Source organism: Periplaneta americana, chromosome 14, assembly GCF_040183065.1.
Source record: "Periplaneta americana isolate PAMFEO1 chromosome 14, P.americana_PAMFEO1_priV1, whole genome shotgun sequence".
Lineage (NCBI taxonomy): Eukaryota > Metazoa > Arthropoda > Insecta > Blattodea > Blattidae > Periplaneta > Periplaneta americana.
The window spans coordinates 117,776,962-117,801,006 of NC_091130.1; the positions used below are offsets into that span (position 1 = coordinate 117,776,962).

Below are 24,045 nucleotides of genomic sequence, written 5' to 3' on the forward strand. Positions count from 1 at the left end.
TTCTAATGCCAGGTGTTTGACAATAAAGTCATTTGACCTCTTGCACTCCAATATTTTTCAAAGATATTATCATGACCAGCCACTGAAGCACAGATTTTGAGGTGTTCCGAATCCATTTCTTGGTTTGAGTTGCACAATGGACAGTTAGGGGACTGATATATTTCAATTCTATGCAGGTGTTTGGCCAAACAATCAAGGCCTGTTGCCAATCTAAATGCAGCTACAGACGATTTTCGTGGTAAATCGGGAATTAACTGTGGATTTTGATGCAGAGAGTTCCATTTTTTCCCTTGAGATTGTGTTATCAAATTTTGTTTGTTGAAGTCTAAGTATGCAGATTTAATAAATCTTTTCACAGAGTAATACGTACATTTAGTTACAGGTCTGTAAGTAGCAGTGCTGCCCTTCTTTGCTAATATCTACATAAAATAAGTAGTATATATACGTAGTATACCGTATAACCAAACTAAAACCCCAGCATTTCTGATTCTAAAGCTGTGCAGGCAATGGATCTAGAAAGAATCAAAATAAATGAAAACAAATATAATATGAATAATTTCAAGGGAAAAATTGTTCCGGGGCCGGGTATCGATCCCAGGTCCTCTGGTTAAACGTACCAGTGCTCTGCCAACTGAGCTAACCAGTAACTCCACTCGACACCATCTCAACTTTTCCATTTATATCCACACAACTCACATGGGCTGACGAAATGCCAGAGACCCACATCGAGTGCACACAATCTCTGTGTGACTTGGAATTGTGGTTTTCTGTTAATGTACACAGTGACGTATATATTATGCAAATCTAGTCTTTCAGGTAAAGCTCCCTGTAAAGCAGATTTGAATAATTTCAGGGGAAAAATTGTTCTGGGGCTGGGTAATAAAAAATATAATATGTTTGCTTTTGAATAAAGATATTTCAAAAGACATTTTAATAACAAGTATACTGTACAAATATATCCTGAACAAAAGTACATAACTCAATAACGACTAAATACTTCTAATGTTGATTACCCCAAACCGATACTGTAAGTTGGTAGGATTTCGTATCAACACCCAAGGTGGAAACAACTTCTTTTCCATGCTTAACCTTCTTTCACATCGAGCTAGCATTTGTAAGAGAGCTGCAAGGACCACATAACCTTGACCAACTCCTCGAGACTCTGTGAAAGAGAAGTCACCTTTGGTCACGAAACCAATCACTGTCCGACTGCATGAGTCCTTCATTTTCCTTGTGCATGGCAACCACAGAGAGCGCATGGTTTCTGTATGTTTATCTACGATGTCCTTTGTAGGAGGATGTTCACTTTGTTTCCTTTTGGCAGCCATAATGCATCCAGATTCCTTGTCACGTTCACATTCTGACTCTTCTTTCAGTGCTTCTATATCTTCTTGCTTCAGTCTCTCTTTCACACGCTTTCTGCGCAGACTTTTCAATAATCTCTTATGTGCAGCATGGAGTTCTTTTCGGTCTCCTGCTTGCTCATCTGTAAGTGGGTTTTCTATGGGACCAGGATAGCTTGCATTCAGAGCTATATTATCAACATCAGTATCAGATGGAAGACAAATTATAGCATGATCTGCTGGATTTCCTTTACCATGCATGTGCACTGTTATGGGTACTAAGCAATGTGCTGTGGAGTGAGGGAGAAAGTCTACTAATTTGGAAGTATCAGGAACTTTCTGATTACCATTTCTGACTTTTTTTTTCAGGTCATCAATAGCAGATTTCAAATATTCTAACTTCTTTCTATCCCTCAAAATAAAGAACTGCACATTGGATGATGTGTTTGTGTGTTCCATTTTTTGGTTTTGAAATGTTGACTGCATCCAATCACTGACCAGAACATTCCAAGAACATATAAATGGACTTGCAATGCCAAGTTTTATATAGTTCGGTCTCTTATTAGGTGGTAATCTGTAAAAAAAATGCACACAATTACGAAAAGTAAGGCATTAAATGTTATAGGGAAATAACGAAACCAATGAAGACTGATATAATTAAAGAGAGAGAGAGAGAGGGTGAGCAAGTGTGTATGTTTGTGAAGAACTATTCAATTATATCAATGCAGGGACACTGTTAGTCAAAGAACACTGCTTTTGTCCTCAGGACAATCAGTTTTGAAACCTAACAAGTCCCATGAGGAGTACAGGGTTGTTTCCGATCTCTGATAACGAATTTGAATGACATCATATGCGTCAGAAGTCACACGACAGCTGAACCGTGGCGCAAGGTGACAGACCAGTAATGAGTGATCTCATAGTCAGAGTGCACGACGACTCACAGTAGAATGAAATTAATTTGTACCATCTCGTGGGGTGCGGCAACTTGTGATGGGGGTGGATTTGCTTGCTTTTTGCACTCTGGAATTAATCCCATCCGAGCTTTGCCAGTCTTATTAGGTACACACAAGATGCCTTTCTTGGAAATAACGAAACCACGTTTTTTGCATGCTCCTATGATTTTCATGTAACTGTACTTGGCATCAGAAAGGGTTGTTATGTACCCCTCCCAAAAAGGGTCGATTTTCTTGGGCATTGCTACTGTGATACACCGTGCACTCTGATTATGAAATCACTCGCTACTGGTCTGTCACTTCTTGCCACAATTCAGTGTCGGTGTAATTCCTGACGCACATGACATCATTCAAATTCGTTATTAGAGATCGGAAACAATCCTGTATTTGATGGACAAAGATGGAATTGGGACATTTTTCTAATGCACTTCTATTTTCCTTGCTCCAATTTCATGAACCTTTTCATAATATAATCCACTTATTCTTCAGAACCTCATTCAATTCGTCAAAACACAGCAACAGTGACCAAAGTTCCACGTAGGCATCTCATACAACACAGCATTTAAAGTAATTATGAAAATCTTCGATGAATGTTAATTGTGTTAACAAGTGACACATATACAGTAAATCCTTGAAAATGATGACATCTGAAAACAGCTAGAAAAAGAGACGTCACATAATATGTGTTCCAGATACATGTATGTCAACATGTTCAATGTACGGCTCCATAACACTAGATGCATGTGAACTAAACACGGCACTAGAATCCCAAATTGTATGATTACCTGAAATAGCGTTCTCTTAACTGCATTTGTTTGGCTTCAGCATCTGCAATGCCAGATACAGAATCAGCAGCAAGGAATGCCTCGTTGTCTGCTTCAAAGCCTTGAGACTCAGACTCTCTAAGTCCTCCTGCCCGGGCTCCCCGGAACACAAATGCCAACCACAGAGGCATAGCCCAGCCAGCCGGCATGACTACATCCCATCCTGTCCCATATCCTGTTCAGAACAGACGTAGAACAACAATTTGTGGCAATCATAGGTTCCAGTTAAATCCTGTACTTAAAAATTGCTGATTTTTGCTTGATGTTCCTATTTAAACTAAATTTCTTACATTACTGGTACATAAACATTTATCAGTAGAATCTGCATGTTTAAACACTTCTCATGCTTAAAAGAGACATGCAAAATGATATTAAAATACTTTATCACAAAAAAGGCAGTTACAATAAAAATATGCTAAAGACTTAAGAAAAGACATTATGAAACCATACAAAATAACAAAAGACACTGTTACAATTAGAGAAGCTATTCGTTGGATTGGTCATGCAGGGCCAACTGCATGGCCATCTCGCTCGCCAGATTTTTTCCTTTAAGGAATCATGAAAGATCTTGTGTATGTTTCTCCTTTACCGATCTTGCTGAGCTGAGAACTCTAACTATGGCTGCAGTTGCGGAGGTGACTCCTGATCTACTGGTTCGTGTGTGGCAAGAGATTGACTTTAAGTTGGATGTCTGACATATCACAAACGGAAGTCACATCGAACCAAAATAACTGCTTGGTAGAAACTTGATGTGTTTTGTTTTAAAATGACACCTTAACCATTTCTGTAAAGTATGTGGATAAATTTCTATAAGCTTATAAAGTTGTAAAGTCATTTTTGATACACAGTGTATATTATGCTGCAATGCCTGGCTAAAGAATATTTAAAACATGCACTAGTCAGCAGTCATTCTGCTACCAAAATGAAATCAAGTGATCTTGCATGAAGTACTGAATTCGAATACACCACACGAAAGTCTCTATCAGGCTCAGTTCTTGAGTTAAACAGGCTACTAAAATGGCAAAATAGACATAATAAATACTGGCGAATTAATTGCTATTTATGCTGAAACATATTTACCCCTTTGCAATTCTTAAGTATATCCAACCAGTTTTATTAATAAGAGCATTTTGCCATACATCCATGGTCTAGTCAATAGTTATCATGCACAGTGTAGCACCAATCTTGTATTCTGATGCGAGTTGAGTCTATGGTTATTCTTTTCCCAAACCTATTAATTATTTGCCTTTTATTTTGATACTTAGCAAAACACTTTTGACACCTGTGGAAGATATTTTACTTAGAAGTTATACAGTATGCCCACTCAAATAGTAGGACAAGGACCGAATGGTGCAAAGGGTTTGCTATAAATTGTGTGGAAGTTCTTCGGGCCATTTCTTTGAAAGCAGGTAGTATACTACCTGTATTTTACAAGTTGGGAAAAATACCACAAGTAACTGTTTCTGTTACTAGCAGCAGTAGTGTAAGGGTAAAGGCTTGTAATATCACACTCTAGAAAAACATAGATATTAATATAATGTACGTATTTTTTTTCTGTAGTAAAGAAAGAAAAAAACCAGATAAACACAGTTGGATAATCCGCTGATCAGTTAATAGGGAGATGGGTAATTGGGGATCTAATGTACAAGCTATGCAGGATTCCAGCACATAAGCTGTGTATACCATGTATGGCACGTTATCTTTACATGTTACATTTAATCATGGTCAGAGCATCAATTAAAGTATAATCCAACTTGAAAAATTTTGCTTAACTGAATTAACAGTCTGAAAATTGCATACATTTTCAATGTACAAAAACTGTCATATTGCAAGACCTGCAATAAACTGTAAAACCAAGAACTTACCAAGTCTTTTTTCTGACGGATTCTGAATGCCAGGTCGTTGAATGAGAAGAATGGGAACACATGATTTTACTTTAAGTCTTCTGTGAGAATAATTCAATGAAGCTTCATCATCAATTTCAGAATCGAATTCCTCGGAGATAAATCCTGGCACAAGGTTATGAGAGCGTATTTCTGCTAACTCAGCTGTTGATAACTTTGAGCTGGTGGCAGAATCTCGTATCTGTGAACTCCATATTGGACTCACAGAAGCCAGAGGAGAGAATGATGTAAAATTTTCTTTGGAATGCTGTTCCATTAGAGCTGTAGAAAGAATAACATGAACATAAAAATTTTTACCACATAAATTAACTATTGTTTAAAGTCTTATTAACGAAAAATTCTTGCATAAATATAGGTGACCGGAAAAAAAAGTATAACATTATCTTTTAAGGAGTTTGATGGGTGAAATTTCTATTTTCTACATTTTTCAAGCTATGGCCTTGATTTTTTGTACATATAATCACAGTGTGATAGATAACGATGTGGTGAGTTTCATTTTTGTTAGTGAATTAAGTTCTGAGTCATTAACAAAAATATTTTGAATAATTTGCATATTTTTTTAGTAAAATGTATGAAATTTTTTTTGCAAGACCAGTAACATATTTATAAAAACATCACTCATCAGTTTTCATAAAAAAATGTTATAACCACTGCATAACTAAAAATAGAAAAACCCATCCACTACTTTGTTAACATGTTCCTATCATCAAAAGTATGTCTTCACATTTTGAACCTGACAAAATGTGCTTGGAAAAAAAACGCACGCGCGTGCATGCAACACATACACACACAAAAAATATTTAAAAGCATGTTAAGTATATTACTGTAGTTTTTAATCCCATATAAAATTCAAAATCGAATACAAAATGCGAAATGTATGTGTTTGTTCCATTTTCCTTGTCTTTATTGCATTCAGTGACAGATGCCTGAGCAAAAACTACTTTTATGGCAAAGCTCGATACTGTACTTACGTATTCGGTCACGTGACATTACAATTTATGGTAACAACAAACATGTTATGGCAAAAACTCTCTATTGTCTTGGAGAAGCTACAAAAAGATATGAAAATTCAAAATGCTCTCAGAATAAGCTCCAAAAGAGAATATCAATTTAACTAAAATATTTAATTGTATTTCTTCTACCAATATGTCTACATACCTTGGCTATCAGGAACGGCTTTAGTCTTTTTTGAAGGCAGCAGTAATCTTGGGTCTTGTATTGTAAGTGCTAACACAGAACAAGGTGGTAGTTGTGCAGGTGATGCTGCTCTTTTTAGATTCTTCCAAAGTTCTCCCTGGTAATGCCACGATTCTTTGTTTTCCTTTGATTCTCCATAATAGCTCTTCCACCAATCAGTATCTTCCTCTGCCTTGCCTTCGGTAGTTGCACTACACTCATCCGAAGATCCTAAACAAATTATATCCATATCCGATGATTCTTCTTGTATTTTAGAACTAGTTTTATATTTCCTTGATTGAACATCTATCGTTTCGGCAATATTTAGTGATTCTAACAGCACACTGTGTGAAAGTGGTCCTGTAAGTCGGAATCTGTTCAATGTATCTTTCAACAAAGTCATCTTCACACTATCATTACTACTTGTATATTTTGGTGTCCTTACAAATGGAACATTCCTTGGTGCAAGCTTTGTTTCTTCCACATCTTTCTTTTTTTCTCTGTTTTCAGCTAGTTTGCGTTTCTTCTTAGCTGGTGAAGATGTTTTCTCTAATGCTTTCATATCAGAAATGGATGGATCATCAGAAAGCATATCTATCACATCAGAAGGAAATATCACTTTGTTTAAAGCAGAGTCTTCAGAACTGTTCACTTCAGTAAAGTGGAACAATGAAATCAATACATCTAAGACCTCTTGATAAAATGCAGGATGAACCCAAATCCATAAAGTTCTAGTTTGACATTCTTGCATATCACTTTCAGATTTAAGGTGTAAGATGGGTTTCCACAAAAAATTTACTTTTCCAATAGCCCCATAAGGGAATGCATTTGGATGGAACAACATTACAGAGCCTTCACGAGTACCATCCAAATACAATTTTGCTTCAAATGTCAATCCACACTCCTTGCTGGTAAGCATTTTCAGTTGCCCCAGCAGGTAGTCAACAGGTCCATTCAATTCTATGCAATTGTAGTATGATATATCCTAAAAGAAAGAATTAACACAATTCAAACAGAAGTACTGTATTACCATTACAAACTCACATATCTAGCCAATTCTCTGAAACCAACTCACAATTAATTATTTTATCTTCAAGTTCTCCCAGTGTCTTTATGGTCCCATTTTCTAATGAAATGAAAACGACAACCAAAAGCCTCCAAGTGAAAAGATGCTAATGCTTTTAAATGGAGAATATTGACTCTGAAGATTAAATGATAGCTTTTAGAGAACCTGTAGGTTCATTGACGCCCTCACATAAGCCTGCCTTAGCAAGATTAATCCATATTTTACCTCCTTCAAATCCATTTTAATATTATCCTCCCATCTACATCTCACCCTCCCTGAAGAACTTTTTTCTCTGCCTCCCAACTAACATTCTACATGCATTTCTGAATTCGCCCATATAGTGCTACATGCCCATCTCAAACGTCTGGATTTAATGTTCCTAATTATATTAAGTGAAGAATACAATGCGTACATTTCTGCATTGTATAACTTTCTCCATTCTCCTATAACTTCATCCCTCTTAGCCCCAAATATTTTCCTAAGCACCTTATTCTCAAATACCCTCTAAATGATAGCCAATATAAGTAATTCCTTTCTTCTTACTAACAGTCTCTTAGAGGGCAGATGTGGTAGAAGAAATACTGTAGTTTTTTTCCACCTTATAGCAGATATTAAGAGCAGAATTAAGGGCAGATAGAAGCTTGGGAAGTAAGTCACGGATCCAAATTACAGAAATATAGACTCCAAAATAAGGTAAATTGAACTTATTCAAACTCTATAATTTAATTAAATTATATGTACAGTCATTTCCCATAACTATGGTCCTAGAACACAACTATGGGCCATGAAACAACCATTCAAATTTTGTACTCCATAACGTAGTATATATTTCTGGTGTACTGTAGTTTGAAGTCAAGTCACTGCAGCTATCTACGAATGGTCTATCCTATTTCTACAATGTTCTTTGAATGGTTGTATCGTGGACCATAGTTATGGGAAATGATGGTACCCCAAAAGAAATTGTACATTCTTGATGTGTTGCTACAATCACGATCATATTTATTTTAAGACTCCTGCTGTACCATCCTGACCTCAACCCTTGGAGGAACTTATTTAGGTACAATTAAAAAACTGGATTTCTCAACACAACACAACATTTAAAATGCATGATATAATAGAGCTTTGTGAAGAAAAAATTCGGAATATTGGTAGGAAAGAATGAAGAAAAGTATGTGCACATATTGGAAAAATACAGAAAGAGTACTTGGAACAAGAGGAAATGACAGACAATGAAGAAGAGAGAATAATAAATCTATCTCGGAGGCAAAACCAGCAACACTGGTGATTCTGAAGAGGACGTGATGGTGAGGATGGAGTTCAAACTTTGCAATAATCCTGAAAGGAGAGATATAGGCAATTTATTTATTTTGTATAATTATTTAAGTAAACTGGCTTCATTTATACACTGACGGATCCTTGATCTCCAGAGAACAAGGTGCCGGTGCAGGTGTTATGTGCTGTCTCTTCTCACTTTATAGATCTCTTGGGTATGGAACAACAAGTTTTGATGGAGAAATCATTGCAATAAGTGAAGGTCTCAGGAATCTTCTATGCCACATCAATAAATTTAAAAATGCAGTTATATTGTCAGACTCCAAAGCAGCTATTCTATCAATAGTCTCTAAACACACACATTCATCTCAAACAGCAGAAATAACTAAAATGCTCTCTCAATTGATATCACTCAATAAAAGAATTGTATTCCAATGGATACCATCCCATTGTGGAATCCTGGGAAACGAGAATGTGGATGCTTTAGCGAAGAAGGGCAGCACTGCTACTTACAGACCTGTTACTAAATCTACATATTACTCTGTGAAGAGATTTATTAAATCTACATACTTGGACTTCAACAAACAAAATTTGATAACACAATCCCAAGGGGAAAAATGGAACTCTCTGCATCAAAATCCACAGTTAATTCCCGATTTACCACGAAAATCGTCTATAGCTGCATTTAGATTGGCAACAGGCCATGATTGTTTGGCCAAACACCTGCATAGAATTGGAATATATCAGTCCCCTAACTGCCCATTGTGCAACTCGAACCAAGAAATGGATTCGGAACACCTCAAAATCTGTGCTTCAGTGGCTGGCCATGATAATATCTTTGAAAAATATTGGAGTGCAAGAGGTCAAATGACTTTATTGTCAAACGCCTGGCATTAGAAAACAACAACAACATAATTATTTAAGTAATTTTAATACTGCGAAAACAGTAATCATGCTTCATAACATTGAGACGGCTAATGATTGTTCAGTTTGCTTATTTTGTGGTGTCTGCTTCCATTATTGAAAATGTCTGCTGTTGGGAAGAGTTTTCCTCATAAGAGCCAATGTTACTTTGCAGGGGAATTTTTAGATGTCCATTATTAAGAGGCATATGCTATCTAGAAGTGTCTGTTAAGGGAAGTTTCACTGTAAAATTGAAACTGTCTCTCTCTTCCTCCAAGCCATAAACTATGATGTCAGAGTGCATGTCAGTATTCATGTTTTCACTACAGGAATATTATTCAAATATTAGTATTTCATAGAATAGATCATGCTCTTTAGAATGTTAAATTATATTCCAACAAAACAGAATGCTTCATTCAGATATATTTTCAGTAAATGCGACAGTGGTGATGGGGTTGGAGTTGAGGAAAGGGATGGGAAAAGGGATGTGAGCGAAAGAGGCAGTGATGCCAATGGTGCTGTTGCTGTTCATAACAATGATGAGGAGGATGAAGAGAAGCATGACGACAATGACAACTCAAGAAATTGCATTAGTTTATCTATCGTATCCACTTTCTGCTTCTTCCTTGCAAGCAATTTACTATGCACTATTTCCAAACACTGTTTCAAGATGTTACAATGTTACGATTTTCAGTCAAAGTAAAACAATTCAATAAATTTTAAACATTCTTCAGTAATTGATGGAAGTGTTAAGTGTATTAAGAATTCTCACTTTACCTGTAGTAAGCAGTGATTGGCTGTGGCACGGTAGCAGGCCCGAAAACTCTTATCATTTGGAACATTTGCAAGCTTATAGCCCCATTTCTCAATCATGTGAAATCTTTTAGCATGCCAAAGGTGTGTTTCCAACCACACAAACTTTTTCTGTCTTCTATTGTATTCAAGAAGTAAATTTCGCGGACGACGTCTAAATTTCCTGCTAAGCCTCTTAGGTTTTGGAGGTAATCCACTTTTTCTTAGCTGGAAAAAAAAAAAAAGGGCAAGAAATCAAACAATTCAAAACATCTGTACAGTTCTTTCTCTATTGGAAATCATGAAAGATAACCATGTAAAAATGTAATGAATGTCAATGGACATCCTTCATGAAAAGGATAGATATAATACTAAGACAGAATAAGTGAGAAAGTGTGTGTAAACGTCAGTTATGTACAGACCCAGAAACAAAGCTTACTGAGCATGCGCAAAATGTTATAACTGAAACTTAGAAAATTCAGGTGGCCCAAATTTTGTTTCTGCAGTTGTACTGAATGAAAAGCGGTGGCGTAGTGTCAATGTAAGCTAAAAAGCTTAGCTTCCCCAGTTAATAATAATTTCATAATAAACCTGCACTTTATGGACAAAATTATTTATTAATTTTAATAGAATTTATATTTACACGTTAAATATTGTGATGCGGCAGCTCAGGATGATTTGTGATGCAGCAGTAAACAAGAAGCCTGCACACACCAGCTTCCAAGCAAACTGGTTTCTTCTGTGTAATCCACCCCGCAGATTTTCCATCCCTTTCTAACTAAACTACCCTAGTCGCAAGGCTCGTAAGAAGCTAGCTTTAACATTTAAAATAAGTAGTTTCCGAGTTATCCCTTTTCATGAGTTGTGTTCAGTTGAAGTGTTAGTGTGCATTGTGGCTGATATAATAATAATGAGCGAAATAACAGTTCCAGACACTAATTTACTTGAATTTTTTAGGACAATTGTAGTATCAAGACTGACTTACGAACAAAAGTGTGATTTAAAAAAACAAATGACCGACTCCCTTGCTGTCAATGAAGGACACAACCAAAAGACAGATGCATACTTGCGTAATGATACTAATACTGTATCTATTGACCGTTAATATTGTGATTTCTCTAAGTATGACAGGGAGTGAGCTAATGTTATACGTATACGTGTCTATTTGTTAGAGATATGTGTAAACCGTGAAATCATAATACTACATACCATTTGAGGTCATGCCTTATTGGTGTTACTTACGATGTTCCAACCAATCTTCGACTGCTGACTTAACATTGACTACTGTTTATTTTAAGACTATATTTTTGTAATACGTTTTCTCATATTGCATGAAAGACAACTTGAGTTAGCTTCCCCTGCTCAAAATTTCATGCTATGCCACTGATGAAAAGTGTCTGTGTATGTAAAAAAATTAACCAAGCTAACAATTCCAAACATAGTAAGAAAAATATTTCAATTCAACATTGCTGAATCTATCAGCCTTCAAATTATTAAATCTGCAATGCTCGCTACTTTTGTTCTCATACAAAAATTCGCATGTACAGTCAAAATTTTGACTGATTACTTTAAGATCACATCTAATTATACACAGAAGATTCAAATTTGATCCAGACTTCACTTATTCATGAACATAACATAACACAGACGCAGGCTGATTGTGCGACCATTTCTGCACTTATTTTATTACCAAGTCATTTGATACAAGTGTTTTTAATAATAATAATAATAATAATAATAATAATAATAATAATAATAATAATAATAACAATAAAATAATAATGACGACTACGACAACAACAATAATAATGACGATGATGACGACGACGACGACGACGACGACGACGACGACGACGACGACAACAACAACAACAACAACAATAATAATAATAATAATAATAATAATAATAATAATAATAATTTATTGCTAGAACAAAAATACATATACATTTTTTTTGTATAAAAATCACTCTAGCACCCCTACAAAAAGTATATACATATACTCGTGCTCAGTGCGAATTTCACAAAATTTTAAGACGAGTATTTAATTAATTAACAGAACAAAAAGCAAAAAGAGAAAAAGAAAAACACAGATATTACACCAATTAAAACTTTATATTTTCTCCCTAAACAATAACTTTTTATTGAATTTTTTTAAATAAGAATCATTAGCAAATTGAATGTTTGTTAATTTAGTTACAGTAAAATCCCTCTTAACCAGCACCAAAGGGACCAGGCTAGTTCCGGATATGAGATTTTGCCGGATAATTAATAAATACAAAAAAAAAAAAAAAATCTTCTTGTATGTTGCCAAATGTTGAAACTGCAGCCATGTGAAACTGATGGCCCAAACTTAACTAAATAAACATAAAAACTGTGTGGATTTTCTTTATTAAAACACATCACACAACACAAATAATACACCAATGTTAGATTCGAATATTCACTGAAAATGGAAGTTCGTGCGAACTTCTAATGTAGCAACACTGGCAGTCCAAACATAACTAAATAAACATAAAAACTGTGTGGATTTTCTTATTAAAACACATCATACAAATAATACACTAATTTTAGGTTCGAATATTCACTGAAAACAAAAGTTCGTGCGAACTTCCTAATGTGGCGAAACTAACAGCCCAGACTGTGGCAATGTGGCAGATTTAAACGTAATTTTTTTTGGCCCAGCCAAACGTGCAGTTGTTTTTGTATTGCCGGTTATTTGGGTGCCAGTTATGAGGGATTTTACTATATTATCTCATTACAGAGCCTTGGACCGAAGTTGCTATTGCGATTATAAGCTACAGTTATGGTACACTTAGATTTGTCAAGCATATGTCCGATCTTTTAGTTTTATATTTATGTGAATACAAATTCGATTTTTTTCGGTTTTTATGTACAAAATTCAATAAGTCTTTGTTATAAATTTGATGGATATCAAATACTTCAAATTCAGAATGCAACAGTTCTGAGGAATAATCAAGAGGTTTATTAAGACATATTTTTATTATTATTTTCTGTAGCAGTGTTTTGTCTCCTAAGTAAACAGATAATAGTCGCACGAGAATAAATCACACACATATACAAAGGATGTGGCAACACTTCCCAGCCAAACTCAGAGAGAACTTGTGTTACTTTTGTACACTGACGAGCATTATCAAGACAATTTTCTGCGTTTTACGAACCTTATGGCTTTTTTTATTTTTGCTTTTCGAAACTCTACTATAGTATGCTATATTTATTGTTTATTGTTTGTTGATCTAACAAAGGAACATTCCCCATCATCATGTCGAAACTTTCCTTGAAAATCTGTGTACAGGCAAATAATGTCAAGAAAAATTTACTTACAAAATATTAGCTGCCAATATAAACTGTAAGACAAAGAAAACAACTTTTAAATATAGCATAAAATGTTCTTTCAAGTGGCATATTTCTTCTTTTCCCTGTCTTCCCCCGAATTATGTGTCCATTGATGTTACAATTCTTCAGTGTGGTCTACATGGTGATGTAAAACAGGGGTTTCACTAAACAATGAGAATTTCCAACCATGCATTGCACTGACACAGATAGCATGCAGTTAAGAAAACATCTCATATTTATTAAATCTAATTTATTAAATTTTAAAACATACCTGATGCATATGAGCCTCTCTTAGCCTTCTTGGTAAACGTTTAGATGTGCGACTCATTACACGTCTTCTCATATGTTTTGGAAGTTTCTGGAATACTAAACATGTTCCCTGAGGATCTTCTACAAGGAAAGAGATAAACATTTAAATCAGTAAAGATATCGTGTATCAGTAAAGATATCGTGTATGTGTACAAAGTTACGCCCGATTTCTATTCATGCACGCTAGTCACACAGAGTTTGTATGCACTTGATGTGGGTCTCTGGCATCTTGTCAGTTCACTTGAATTGTGTGGATATAAGGCGAAAAATTGAGACGGTGTCGGGTGGAGTTCCTGAGTAGCTCAGTTGGTAGAGCACTGGTAAGTTCAACCAAAGGTCCCAGAATCGATACCCGGCTCCAGAACAATAGTTAAATTAACATAAGTTAAATGCATTAAATATTCATTATATATTAGGTCTCGCCATCCTCGTTGAATATTAACACGACTTCTATGAAGTAGTCAATGTGTATTATCACCATTAAATCGAGAAAAATTCGTTCCAGCACCGGGAATCGAGCCCGGGACCTCTCAGCTCTGCGTGCTGAGGGCTCTTTCCAACTGAGCTATGCCAGGACACAATCCACAGTACCAGTCGAACTCCTCTCATTGTACTGTTTTACGGCCTAATGTTTACAGTTATCACAAACTGTTGTTGAATATGGCCACAAAAGTAATTTAAATATGCGCTCCTGCATATTGACTTACATAGGTTTAAATGCAGGTAGTTAGGCCGTAAAACAGTACAATGAGAGGAATTCGATCGGCACCGTGGATCATGTTCCGGCACAGCTCAGTTGGAAAGAGCCCTCAGCACGCAGAGCTAAGAGGTCCCGGGTTCGATTCCCGGTGCCGGAACGAATTTTTCTCGATTTAATGGTGATAATACACATTGACTACTTCATAGTAGTCGTGTTAATATTCAATGAGGATGGCGAGACCTCATATAATGAATATTTAATGTATTAAATGTTTACAGTTATCACAAACTGTTGTTGACTATGGCCACAAAAGTCATTTAAATATGCGCTCCTGCATATTGACTTACATAAGTTTAAATGCAGGTAGTTAGGCCGTAAAACAGTACAATGAGAGGAGTTCGACTGGCACCGTGGATCGTGTCCCGGCATAGCTCAGTTGGCCCAGGTTCGATTCCCGGTGCCGGAACGAATTTTTCTTGATTTAATGGTGATAAGTTAAATGCTTTATAACAGACAATGCCACAAATATTGTGAAGACAAGAGAAATGGTCTATGAAAAATATTCACAAATTGCTGTTCATATTGTACGTGGTGCAGTTTCTAAACTAGACTTATTTACTGGAGACATTAAAACTAAATCATCTGTCTGAACTTCAAGACAACTGCAAATAAATTGTAAAAAAATAAACAATTCTCATTTCCTTCAAGTAATTTTGGGTGCAATTCAATGTGAAAGAAATTCCACAAGTATTACATTGAAGTTACTTGTGAAAAACTGTCTGTTCTGGCTTCTTTGAAAGTTAATTGGATTCGAAATATGCTTTAAAAAGCTTTAGCTGTGCAAAAACAATGTGGCAAAACTTTAAGTGACCAGAGAAGCTCATGTATAGTTAGATATATCAGTGCTTTGGATATGTGTGATTAAGTTTATGATTTGTTCAGCCCTATTGTTAAATAGATCAACATTAGTCTGATAAGCACAGTGTTAGCATGATTTCCGAATCATTCTGAAAAAAAGAAAAAAAATTTCAATGAAATGTTACAATGCTACCAACTGCACCTGTGATGAAACCTGAAGAGAAAGGATGTTTCGAAAGTGTTAAATAAAAGGAAATAGACAGCTTTAAAATCTCTCTGGCATCATGGTGGCACCTATCGGCAAAATATTAAGATCCCTAAACCAGTTAAGACGCAACCCGTAAAACCAATATACAGATGGTACAGAAACTAGTGGAGAGGTAAAGAGGTAAACATATAATGCAAGCAGTGGTGGATTGCCATTGTTAGATTCAATAAATTGGCAAACAGATATTAAAATTTCCTTACTTGTAGATATACTTTTGGAGAAATTAAATAAGATAAAAATTCGTATATTGATAAATTAACATCCGCAACAAGAATAAAAATGTCTAATTGTGCAGTATCAATATTATTACATCACTACTTTCGTTCAACGCCAAAGAGAAAAATGAACTCTTTGCACTTTCCCTCTCTTTTCTTATTAATATTCATCGAACTGTCTTCTATACACATAAAAGAAATATGTCTGGACTGCCAGTTCTAATTCTTTTAAAATAATTAGGTATTCCAAACATTTTTTTTTTCCCGATATTTTTACCAAGTTGTTGTTGTTTTCTAATGCCAGGCGTTTGACAATAAAGTCATTTGACCTCTTGCACTCCAATATTTTTCAAAGATATTATCATGACCAGCCACTGAAGCACAGATTTTGAGGTGTTCCGAATCCATTTCTTGGTTTGAGTTGCACAATGGGCAGTTAGGGAACTGATATATTCCAATTCTATGCAGGTGTTTGGCCAAACAATCATGGCCTGTTGCCAATCTAAATGCAGCTACAGACGATTTTCGTGGTAAATCGGGAATTAACTGTGGATTTTGATGCAGAGAGTTCCATTTTTTCCCTTGGGATTGAGTTATCAAATTTTGTTTGTTGAAGTCTAAGTATGTAGATTTAATAAATCTTTTCAGAGTAATACGTAGATTTAGTAACAGGTCTGTAAGTAGTAGTGCTGCCCTTCTTTGCTAAAGCATCCGCATTCTCGTTTCCCAGGATTCCACAATGGGATGGTATCCATTGGAATACAATTCTTTTATTGAGTGATATTAATTGAGAGAGCATTTTAGTTATTTCTGCTGTTTGAGATGAAGGTGTGTGTTTAGAGACTATTGATAGAATAGCTGCTTTGGAGTCTGACAATATAACTGCATTTTTAAATTTAATGATGTGGCATAGAAGATTCCTGAGACTTTCACTTATTGCAATGATTTCTCCATCAAAACTTGTTGTTCCATACCCAAGAGATCTATAAAGTGAGAAGAGACAGCACGTAACACCTGCACCAGCACCTTGTTCTCTGGAGATCAAGGATCCGTCAGTGTATAAATGAAGCCAGTTTTGTGGAGGGTATCTAATATTAATTGTCTCTAAAGACAATTGTTTTAGTATTTCAGTGTTTACTTCTGATTTCAGTATTTCTTCTGTTAAATTTAGATTATATTCCATATTTAATAGAGTTAAAGGGTTTGGTTTAATTTGTAGGCTTTCTTTTAAATTCGGGATATTGATTTTCTGTTTTAATTCTTGAACAATGGATATGAAACTTTTTTGAGTTTTCAATCTACAGAGAGAACTGTATGAATGCCAATTGTTTCCTGGTAATCTAATAAGTTTTTCATATTGAATCAGTGCTTTTTCTTCTATTGTCAATTTGATGCTGTTAATATTAGTGAGGAATCTCATAGAATCTATTGGAGTTGTTTTGATTCCACCAGTAATGAGTCTGAGAGCTTGGTTTTGAACATATTCTATGTTGTTTATGAAAGGTGAAGTAATTAAAATTCCTCCGCAGTATGTCAGCACTGGCTGTATAAACATTTTGTATGTAGTGTTCAAAGTATTCCTAGAGCATCCCCATTTCTTTCCTGCTAGTCTTTTTAGAAGGGAGAATCTTTTACGAGCTTTTTCAGAAATGTATTTCAAATGGTTGCTCCATGTTAACTTACTATCGAAAATAACTCCAAGATATTTGGATTCATAAGTCCTAGGAAGGTGTTGGCCATTGTATTGGATATTGAATTCTCTTTCTTTTTTACCGAGTGAAAATATTTGGTAGTTACTTTTGCTTAAATTGAGTGTCATCAAATTTGATGTATTCCATTCATGTAGTTGATTTAGAGCTTTAAGAGCAGAATTTTGAATTTTGTCTCTATGTCTGTAAGATCCGGAAGTCCACAAAACTATATCATCTGCAAATAGTGCTGTTTTCATGTTTGATTCCTCTAATAGGGAGGGTAAGTCATTTATATAAATATTGAATAAAGTTGTGCTGAGGACAGCGCTCTGAGGTAGACCTCGATATGTTTGTCTGTAACTAGAAAGTGAGTTATTGAATTTAGTGGCAATGAATCGTTGACTAAGGAATTCTGATATCCAAGTACGTTTTAATGAACTCGCTATAACTAGGGCTAGGATTTTGATGAAATTGCATCTTTTTTCTAGTAAGCCAGAAACATTGCTGCTTTAGTATTCACATGTTATGTGATAAACTGAGTGCGTTAAGACATATTTGTTAGGGAATTTTTTGCCTGTTTCAATTCATAAGAGCATCTTTTGTTTTATTCAGTCATTTTTTAGGCATTTTCATTTAATTTTGGCCATAAATCCCCATTATTAATGTAATATAATGTTTAATTCCTTTGATATTTTCTCTACATGTTTTGTCCATTAATACCCATTATTTTGTATAATATTTTAATCGTTTTTCTACAAAAATATTTCCATTTTAACATAGTACACCCCATGTAATGGATCAGTCCAACCACCCCTTCAATTTAGACTCTCTATACCTGCTAATTCCGGATAAGAGTGGCCTTGTGATATACTACATGAAAAATAAAAGTAAAGTAAATCCATGGTGCTACAGCCCATGAAGAGTCAAGATCTACCAGCCGACTGCTGACCTCACGTCCATATGCCAACGCAGAGGTGTACGATCATACATGGAAACTACATCAGATAAAACAATTAAGTGTACTACTTAGAAAAAATTGTGTAAAATTTAATTTAATTACTAGTCTAAATATTAAGTAGTACAAAATCTCTTTTTCTATTAAGCCAATTATGTAAGATCAATTTTTAAGAGCATTTTAAGGGCATTTTTGAAAGATGTTTAGGTCATAAATGCATTGCTTTTAGGACATTTTTTCATGATTTATAGGTCATCAAAATCCTAGCCCTAACTATAACTGAAAGGTTTTAGAGCCTGAGTAATCTTCCATCCTAAATTGTAACATGCAAGGACTACGTTATTTTGTGTTTTCACCAGATTCTGTAGATGTTGTTTCTTCCAACTGACTATTAAGTAGGCTACATGAATTGTTTTACACTTTGAAGACCTAAAATATAGCTTTAAAATAATTCAGAAGTCATAGTTTGTAATTTTTCTTCATTACACCCATTAGAAAAATACATGATTAAACAATTAGTGGCCATACTTACTATTGTTTCTAACAACAAAAATAACAATAGTAGTAACAGTTACCTATAGCCTGAGTTAATGCTGCTATTTCTTGAGCTCGAGCTGAAGTAAACCTCTTCACAGAAAAATCTGGAGGGAGATCTTGTGTTCCTCCAATCAATCTGTCAAACTGTGGTGTATTTGTTGCCATGCTTCAAACTGTCTTCATTCCACTTCAAGGTGCTACTTAAAAACCTACAATGAAATTAGAAATACATACTTCTATTGTGCAGAAGATAATGGTGTCACTAAGCAGCATTTTCTGCTGTAAAAGGAGTAGGGTAGACCAGGATAATTGTAAACACTTTTCACTGATTTCAAATGTATTTCAACATTACACAACTATGACAAAAAAATTGTATCATTTTTAAACCTTTCTTTTCCCTGAAAATGGGGTCAAAATAATAATGTTGACTTTTTTCATCCCTTAGTAGTTAGTTTACATTTAATTATAAACACCATTTTTGCACGAGATATCAGACACTGAACAATTTTTCTTCTGTTTCAGAAGAAAGGGTTGTACTCCTTCCAGCTCCAATTTTGGTCACCGGTACATTTCATCCCTTTAACCTATGATATATGACGAAATAGGAACTCAGTACTTCTCCTGAGCTTCACAATAACTGTAGTTACCATTTTTCACATCTGTGAGAGCCCTCTCTAAATCCTCCACAGTGTAGTTGGGTGGGGGTCTCTTTCTAATTTAATTTCTTAGCATTTTGATTACTGAAAAGTACGAAATTGGAACCACAGCCAAACATGTTTACAATTACACCAAATTCATGTTTACAATTACACTTCAAGCAATTAAAACTATGGGGCAAATGTAAACACGTCATAACTTAATGAAATGATGTTATGGGAGATCACAAGAACATTGTAATACAGTAGCGTGCAAATTAATCCGAACATGACATACTTTTACATTTTCTGTCATTGTTGGCCTCACAGCTGCTCATACCGCTTTAATTGACATCTGTAGTACGTGTAATTCCATTGTTGAAGGTCTGTCATTATTTTTTTTTAATAATATGTGACATTTTGCCTGTCGTTTTGTACTTATATGCATTTCAGTTGTGTTGAAGACTTAATACTGCAATCCTGTGTACATTCTGTCGTCTTCACAAATGGATACAACTCCACGAAAACGGTCTAAAATTATAACATTAGCAGAGCATTCTTCTATGACGCAGAGGCAAATTGCTGCAGAATGTCACATCGGTTTGGCTACTGTTAATTCGATCATAAAACGATACAGGGAGACTGGATCCATCACACCCCAGAAAAAAAGGAAACTGTGGCCGGAAAAAGAAGACTTCACCTGCAGATGATCGTTTAATTGTCAGGAAAAGTAAATTAATCCTAGACTAACTGCTGTCGACTTAACCCGCGAGTTAATGGCTACCACTGGGGCGAATATTCACATCACAACAGTGCGGCGTAGGCTTTTGGAAGCTGGACGAAGGGCTCGTAAGCCTATTAAGAAGCAACTGCTAACCCCTGTTATGTGCAAAAAACGCTTAATGTGGGCAAAATTACATCAACTCTGGACAGTGAATGACTGGAAGAATGTACTTTTTTCCGATGAGTCTCATTTCGAGGTCCACTGCCACCATGTTTCTTACGTACGGAAAGGATCCGAAAAAGTAACAGAAGCTCATCTCCAACAAGCACCCAAATACCCCCCTAAAGTAATGTTTTGGGGTTGTTTTACACATGAAGGGCCTGGAGCATTAATACCTATCAAGGGAATGATGAATTCTGACAAATATATTCACTTACTGGAAACCAGAATTGTACCCCAGCTGCAAAAATCATTTCCAGATGGCAGAGGTGTGTTCCAACAAGACCTGGCACCATGCCATACGTCTCGAAAAACTACAGAATTCTTCAACAAGAAGAATATTTAGGTACTCCCCTGGCCAGGCAACTCACCCGACATCAACCCCATTGAGAACTTGTGGTCAATTTGCAAAAGAAGAATGCAAAAAATGGACTGTTCTACAAAGGAGAAGATGATTTCTGCCCTCATTGGTGTATGGTTTCGTGATGAAGAAATGAAAAATATTTGTGGGAAATTAGTGGAATCCGTGCCAAATCATCTCAGAGCTGTTATTAGGAACAAGGGAGGCCACATAGATTACTGAGGTATGTCTTAGATCCTTTTTTTATCCCGTTTGAGTGTTTTTGCATAAGTAATTACGTTGTTCGGATTAATTTGCATGCTACTGTAACTGTTAACTACTACATATTACTCATAAAAACAATATATTCTTAAAAAATAGCAGTGTACGTTTACAAAGCCAAATATGGAGGTGAAGCAAAATTCTTTCTCAACTTTTTTTGTCGAATCTTACAAAACATTCGTTCATAACTAAACAGTTACTCTGCCAAACTGCTTTGTAGATTAGCCAACATGTTAAATTCAACTTTTCCCCAAATTAAAAATTTTCATATTGACAGTTTTATATTTCTCACAACATTTGTTTACAATTACTCCCTATTTACAATTACCCTGGTCTATCCTAAGTACTTTTACAATGTCTAATTATAAGAAAACGAATACTGTTTCTAGTGATCATATATTGTATATAAAGATCCAACCGACCAAGCATCACATGTTGGGACTACTATATCATATCATAGTTTCTGTCTAGGCCTACTATGAACAATAAAAAGCCGCACCTAGGAGTCAACTATTAGCTATTAGCTACTGTACTGCTGAAATTACCTCTACCACACAACTATCATTGTGCAGTACGAGTTTCTATTGCAAGCACTTGTGAGCAAGTCATAGCTAATAATGCAATGATTGTTCCTGTGTAGCTCAGATTTTGTTATATCTACAATTAAGCTCTCCCAGTTCGAACTCCAAACATCAGCATATGAAGAGGACAGTACAGAAATAAATTCCCTTAAAAAAAAAAAACAACAAAAGTTACAGGATATACTCAGATATACACATGTTTTAGGGAAAACCCCGGAAAAACCTCAACCAGGTAACTTGCCCAGACCGGTAATCGAACCTGGGCCACCTAGCTTCGCGGCCAGATGCGGTAACCGTTACTCCATAGGAGTGGACTCCAGGAAGAAATTTTTCGTGTTCTGTAAATGAATAAAATTGCAAGCAAACATGACACAGCACAAATTGGCACCAATATTGGTAGGTCAGTATGCAATGAGAGACAGAGCCCTGTACTTCAAAAGCGGAAAGTAGTGACTTGTATGGTGGGTGTATAAATACATTTGTATGTGGGTTAGTTTCGGGAGAAAGTGTGATTTTGGATTATTTTATAACTTAAGTCATGAAATTATTAAGTAAAAGATGAAGTGTAACAGGTGTGGAAACATAATGGAATTAAATAAAGGGAAGCCTTAGAGCCTAGTATTTTTTGTAGGGGTTATTTAGAAAAGGAAAGTTCAGTTGTATGATAGGGAATATTGTAATCGAGACTATCACAGCTCTATTATAATATAATAACAGAGAGGAAAGTGCTTAACCTCAATGGGAAAAAATAACGCCCACATTGAAAGTGCCCTGGAAAGGATTGTGACATACCAGTACTCCTGTACTTCGTATAAGACATTCATATGCACAATATAGGCCATGGCTGTTGCTCTCTACATAATTACCGTGGTTTAAAAGAAGAACTCTCAATAACATGGTCAGCCAGAAACCTGGCCTTATTCGCTGATGAAGTTACTTCCAGTCTAAACTGTACTTTAAATCATCACCACTACCGTTGCTGGGCTCCAGAGAACCCATATTGAATCACAGAACATCACACACAAAGTCCACAAAAAGTAGTTCAAATATGTGGGCTGGTGCAATTGGGATTGACATGATAAAAGGCCAGCTTTCCATAGGTGAGAACTTAAATTCAGAACTGTATTTAAACCTTCTGCAGGATGAAATATTTCCAGCTTCTTGTACTTCATTCCCTAGAGAACTAAGAGGAATTCACTATGATATCTTATTCCAGTAAGATGGTGCCTCTGCACATTATGGAAGGGAGGTGGTAAATCACTTGAACTAAGAATTTTCAAGATGATGACCAGACAGAAAGTATTGAATGCCCCCTACAAGACCTGAGGGGGAGGAGGTTATTAAAACGAAGAATTAGGGATGAAGTACAACAGATCAACCGAACAGTTTAACTGAAAACATTAGGCCTAAATAATTTCCAAGATAGATTTATGCATTGTTTGGCAGTGAATGAGGACAATTTTGAACACCTTCTGTGAAATATCAACACGCGACAAAAATTAGAACATGGTTGAATTGTTTTACAGATAATATAGCTTTTTTCTTTAAATTCTATGCCCTGTATTAATATTGTCGTTAAATTTCAATTATGCATATCCATTTTCTACTACATCCACCTTAATTGACATAGGCCCTAGTTTCACACAAGTAGGTTAGAAATCTATTTTCCATTAAGTTTACAACTGCAAAAAGTCTGAAGGCACACACAGATCTTGTATACCTAATAAAATGACAACTGTTTACATTGGTATTTGCTTTTATTAATATAATAAATTTGCATACTCACCTAATAACAAAAACACATAAAAATGTTAGGCGAATATTTTCAAATGGGTGTAAATACTTTTTTTTTTTTTTTAATTTCTATGCAGTGTCGTCAAATCAAATGATTCAAATTTTCCTCCATGACCCTACGAAATTTCCTTTCCTACTTTATAATTTCTCGAATTTTACATATTCCGTGAACAGTAAAATCAATATTTGAAATCCAATTCTGTAACAATTTACTATATTAACCACAATACTAGACAGATAAATATGGAATGTTACAAAGATTATTTAATTACCAGAAACAAACCGTGCACAAGCAGAGGTGATATCCCTGGAGCTCAAAACGTGAAGCGAAACCACTGCGCTAGCAA

At 35.4% G+C, this 24,045-nt stretch overlaps 1 protein-coding gene across 5 annotated transcripts; it reads right to left on the reverse strand.

Annotated features, from left to right (window-relative positions):
- Nucleotides 1-892: 892 nt before the first annotated feature.
- Nucleotides 893-24,044, reverse strand: Pop1 (POP1 ribonuclease P/MRP subunit). 5 transcript variants are annotated; one of them, XM_069845984.1, is made up of 8 exons: nucleotides 23,971-24,044; nucleotides 19,162-19,332; nucleotides 13,862-13,980; nucleotides 10,219-10,461; nucleotides 6,183-7,185; nucleotides 4,986-5,285; nucleotides 3,082-3,295; nucleotides 893-1,917 (listed from the first exon to the last, which is right to left on the reverse strand). In XM_069845984.1, the coding sequence occupies exons 2-8, from the start codon at nucleotides 19,286-19,288 to the stop codon at nucleotides 990-992; spliced, it is 2,934 nt and encodes a 977-aa protein (XP_069702085.1). In that variant the 5' UTR covers nucleotides 19,289-19,332; nucleotides 23,971-24,044; the 3' UTR covers nucleotides 893-989. The 5 variants fall into 5 exon arrangements, with proteins under 5 accessions (XP_069702085.1, XP_069702084.1, XP_069702086.1 ...); XM_069845983.1 differs by lacking the exon at nucleotides 23,971-24,044 and adding an exon at nucleotides 23,691-23,942; XM_069845985.1 differs by lacking the exon at nucleotides 23,971-24,044 and adding an exon at nucleotides 23,521-23,588.
- Between the last annotated feature and the right edge of the window lies 1 nt (nucleotide 24,045).

What these genes read in the sequence shown, in the direction of transcription:
- Pop1 (XM_069845984.1), bottom strand. Translation starts at nt 19,288, where the DNA reads ATGGCAACAAATACACCACAGTTTGACAGATTGATTGGAGGAACACAA. An exon ending in AGCATTAACTCAGGCTATAG is followed by an intron (nt 13,981 to 19,161) that starts GTAACTGTTACT and finishes CTTTCCTTGTAG; the next exon opens with AAGATCCTCAGGGAACATGT. An exon ending in GAGAGGCTCATATGCATCAG is followed by an intron (nt 10,462 to 13,861) that starts GTATGTTTTAAA and finishes TTTTTTTTCCAG; the next exon opens with CTAAGAAAAAGTGGATTACC.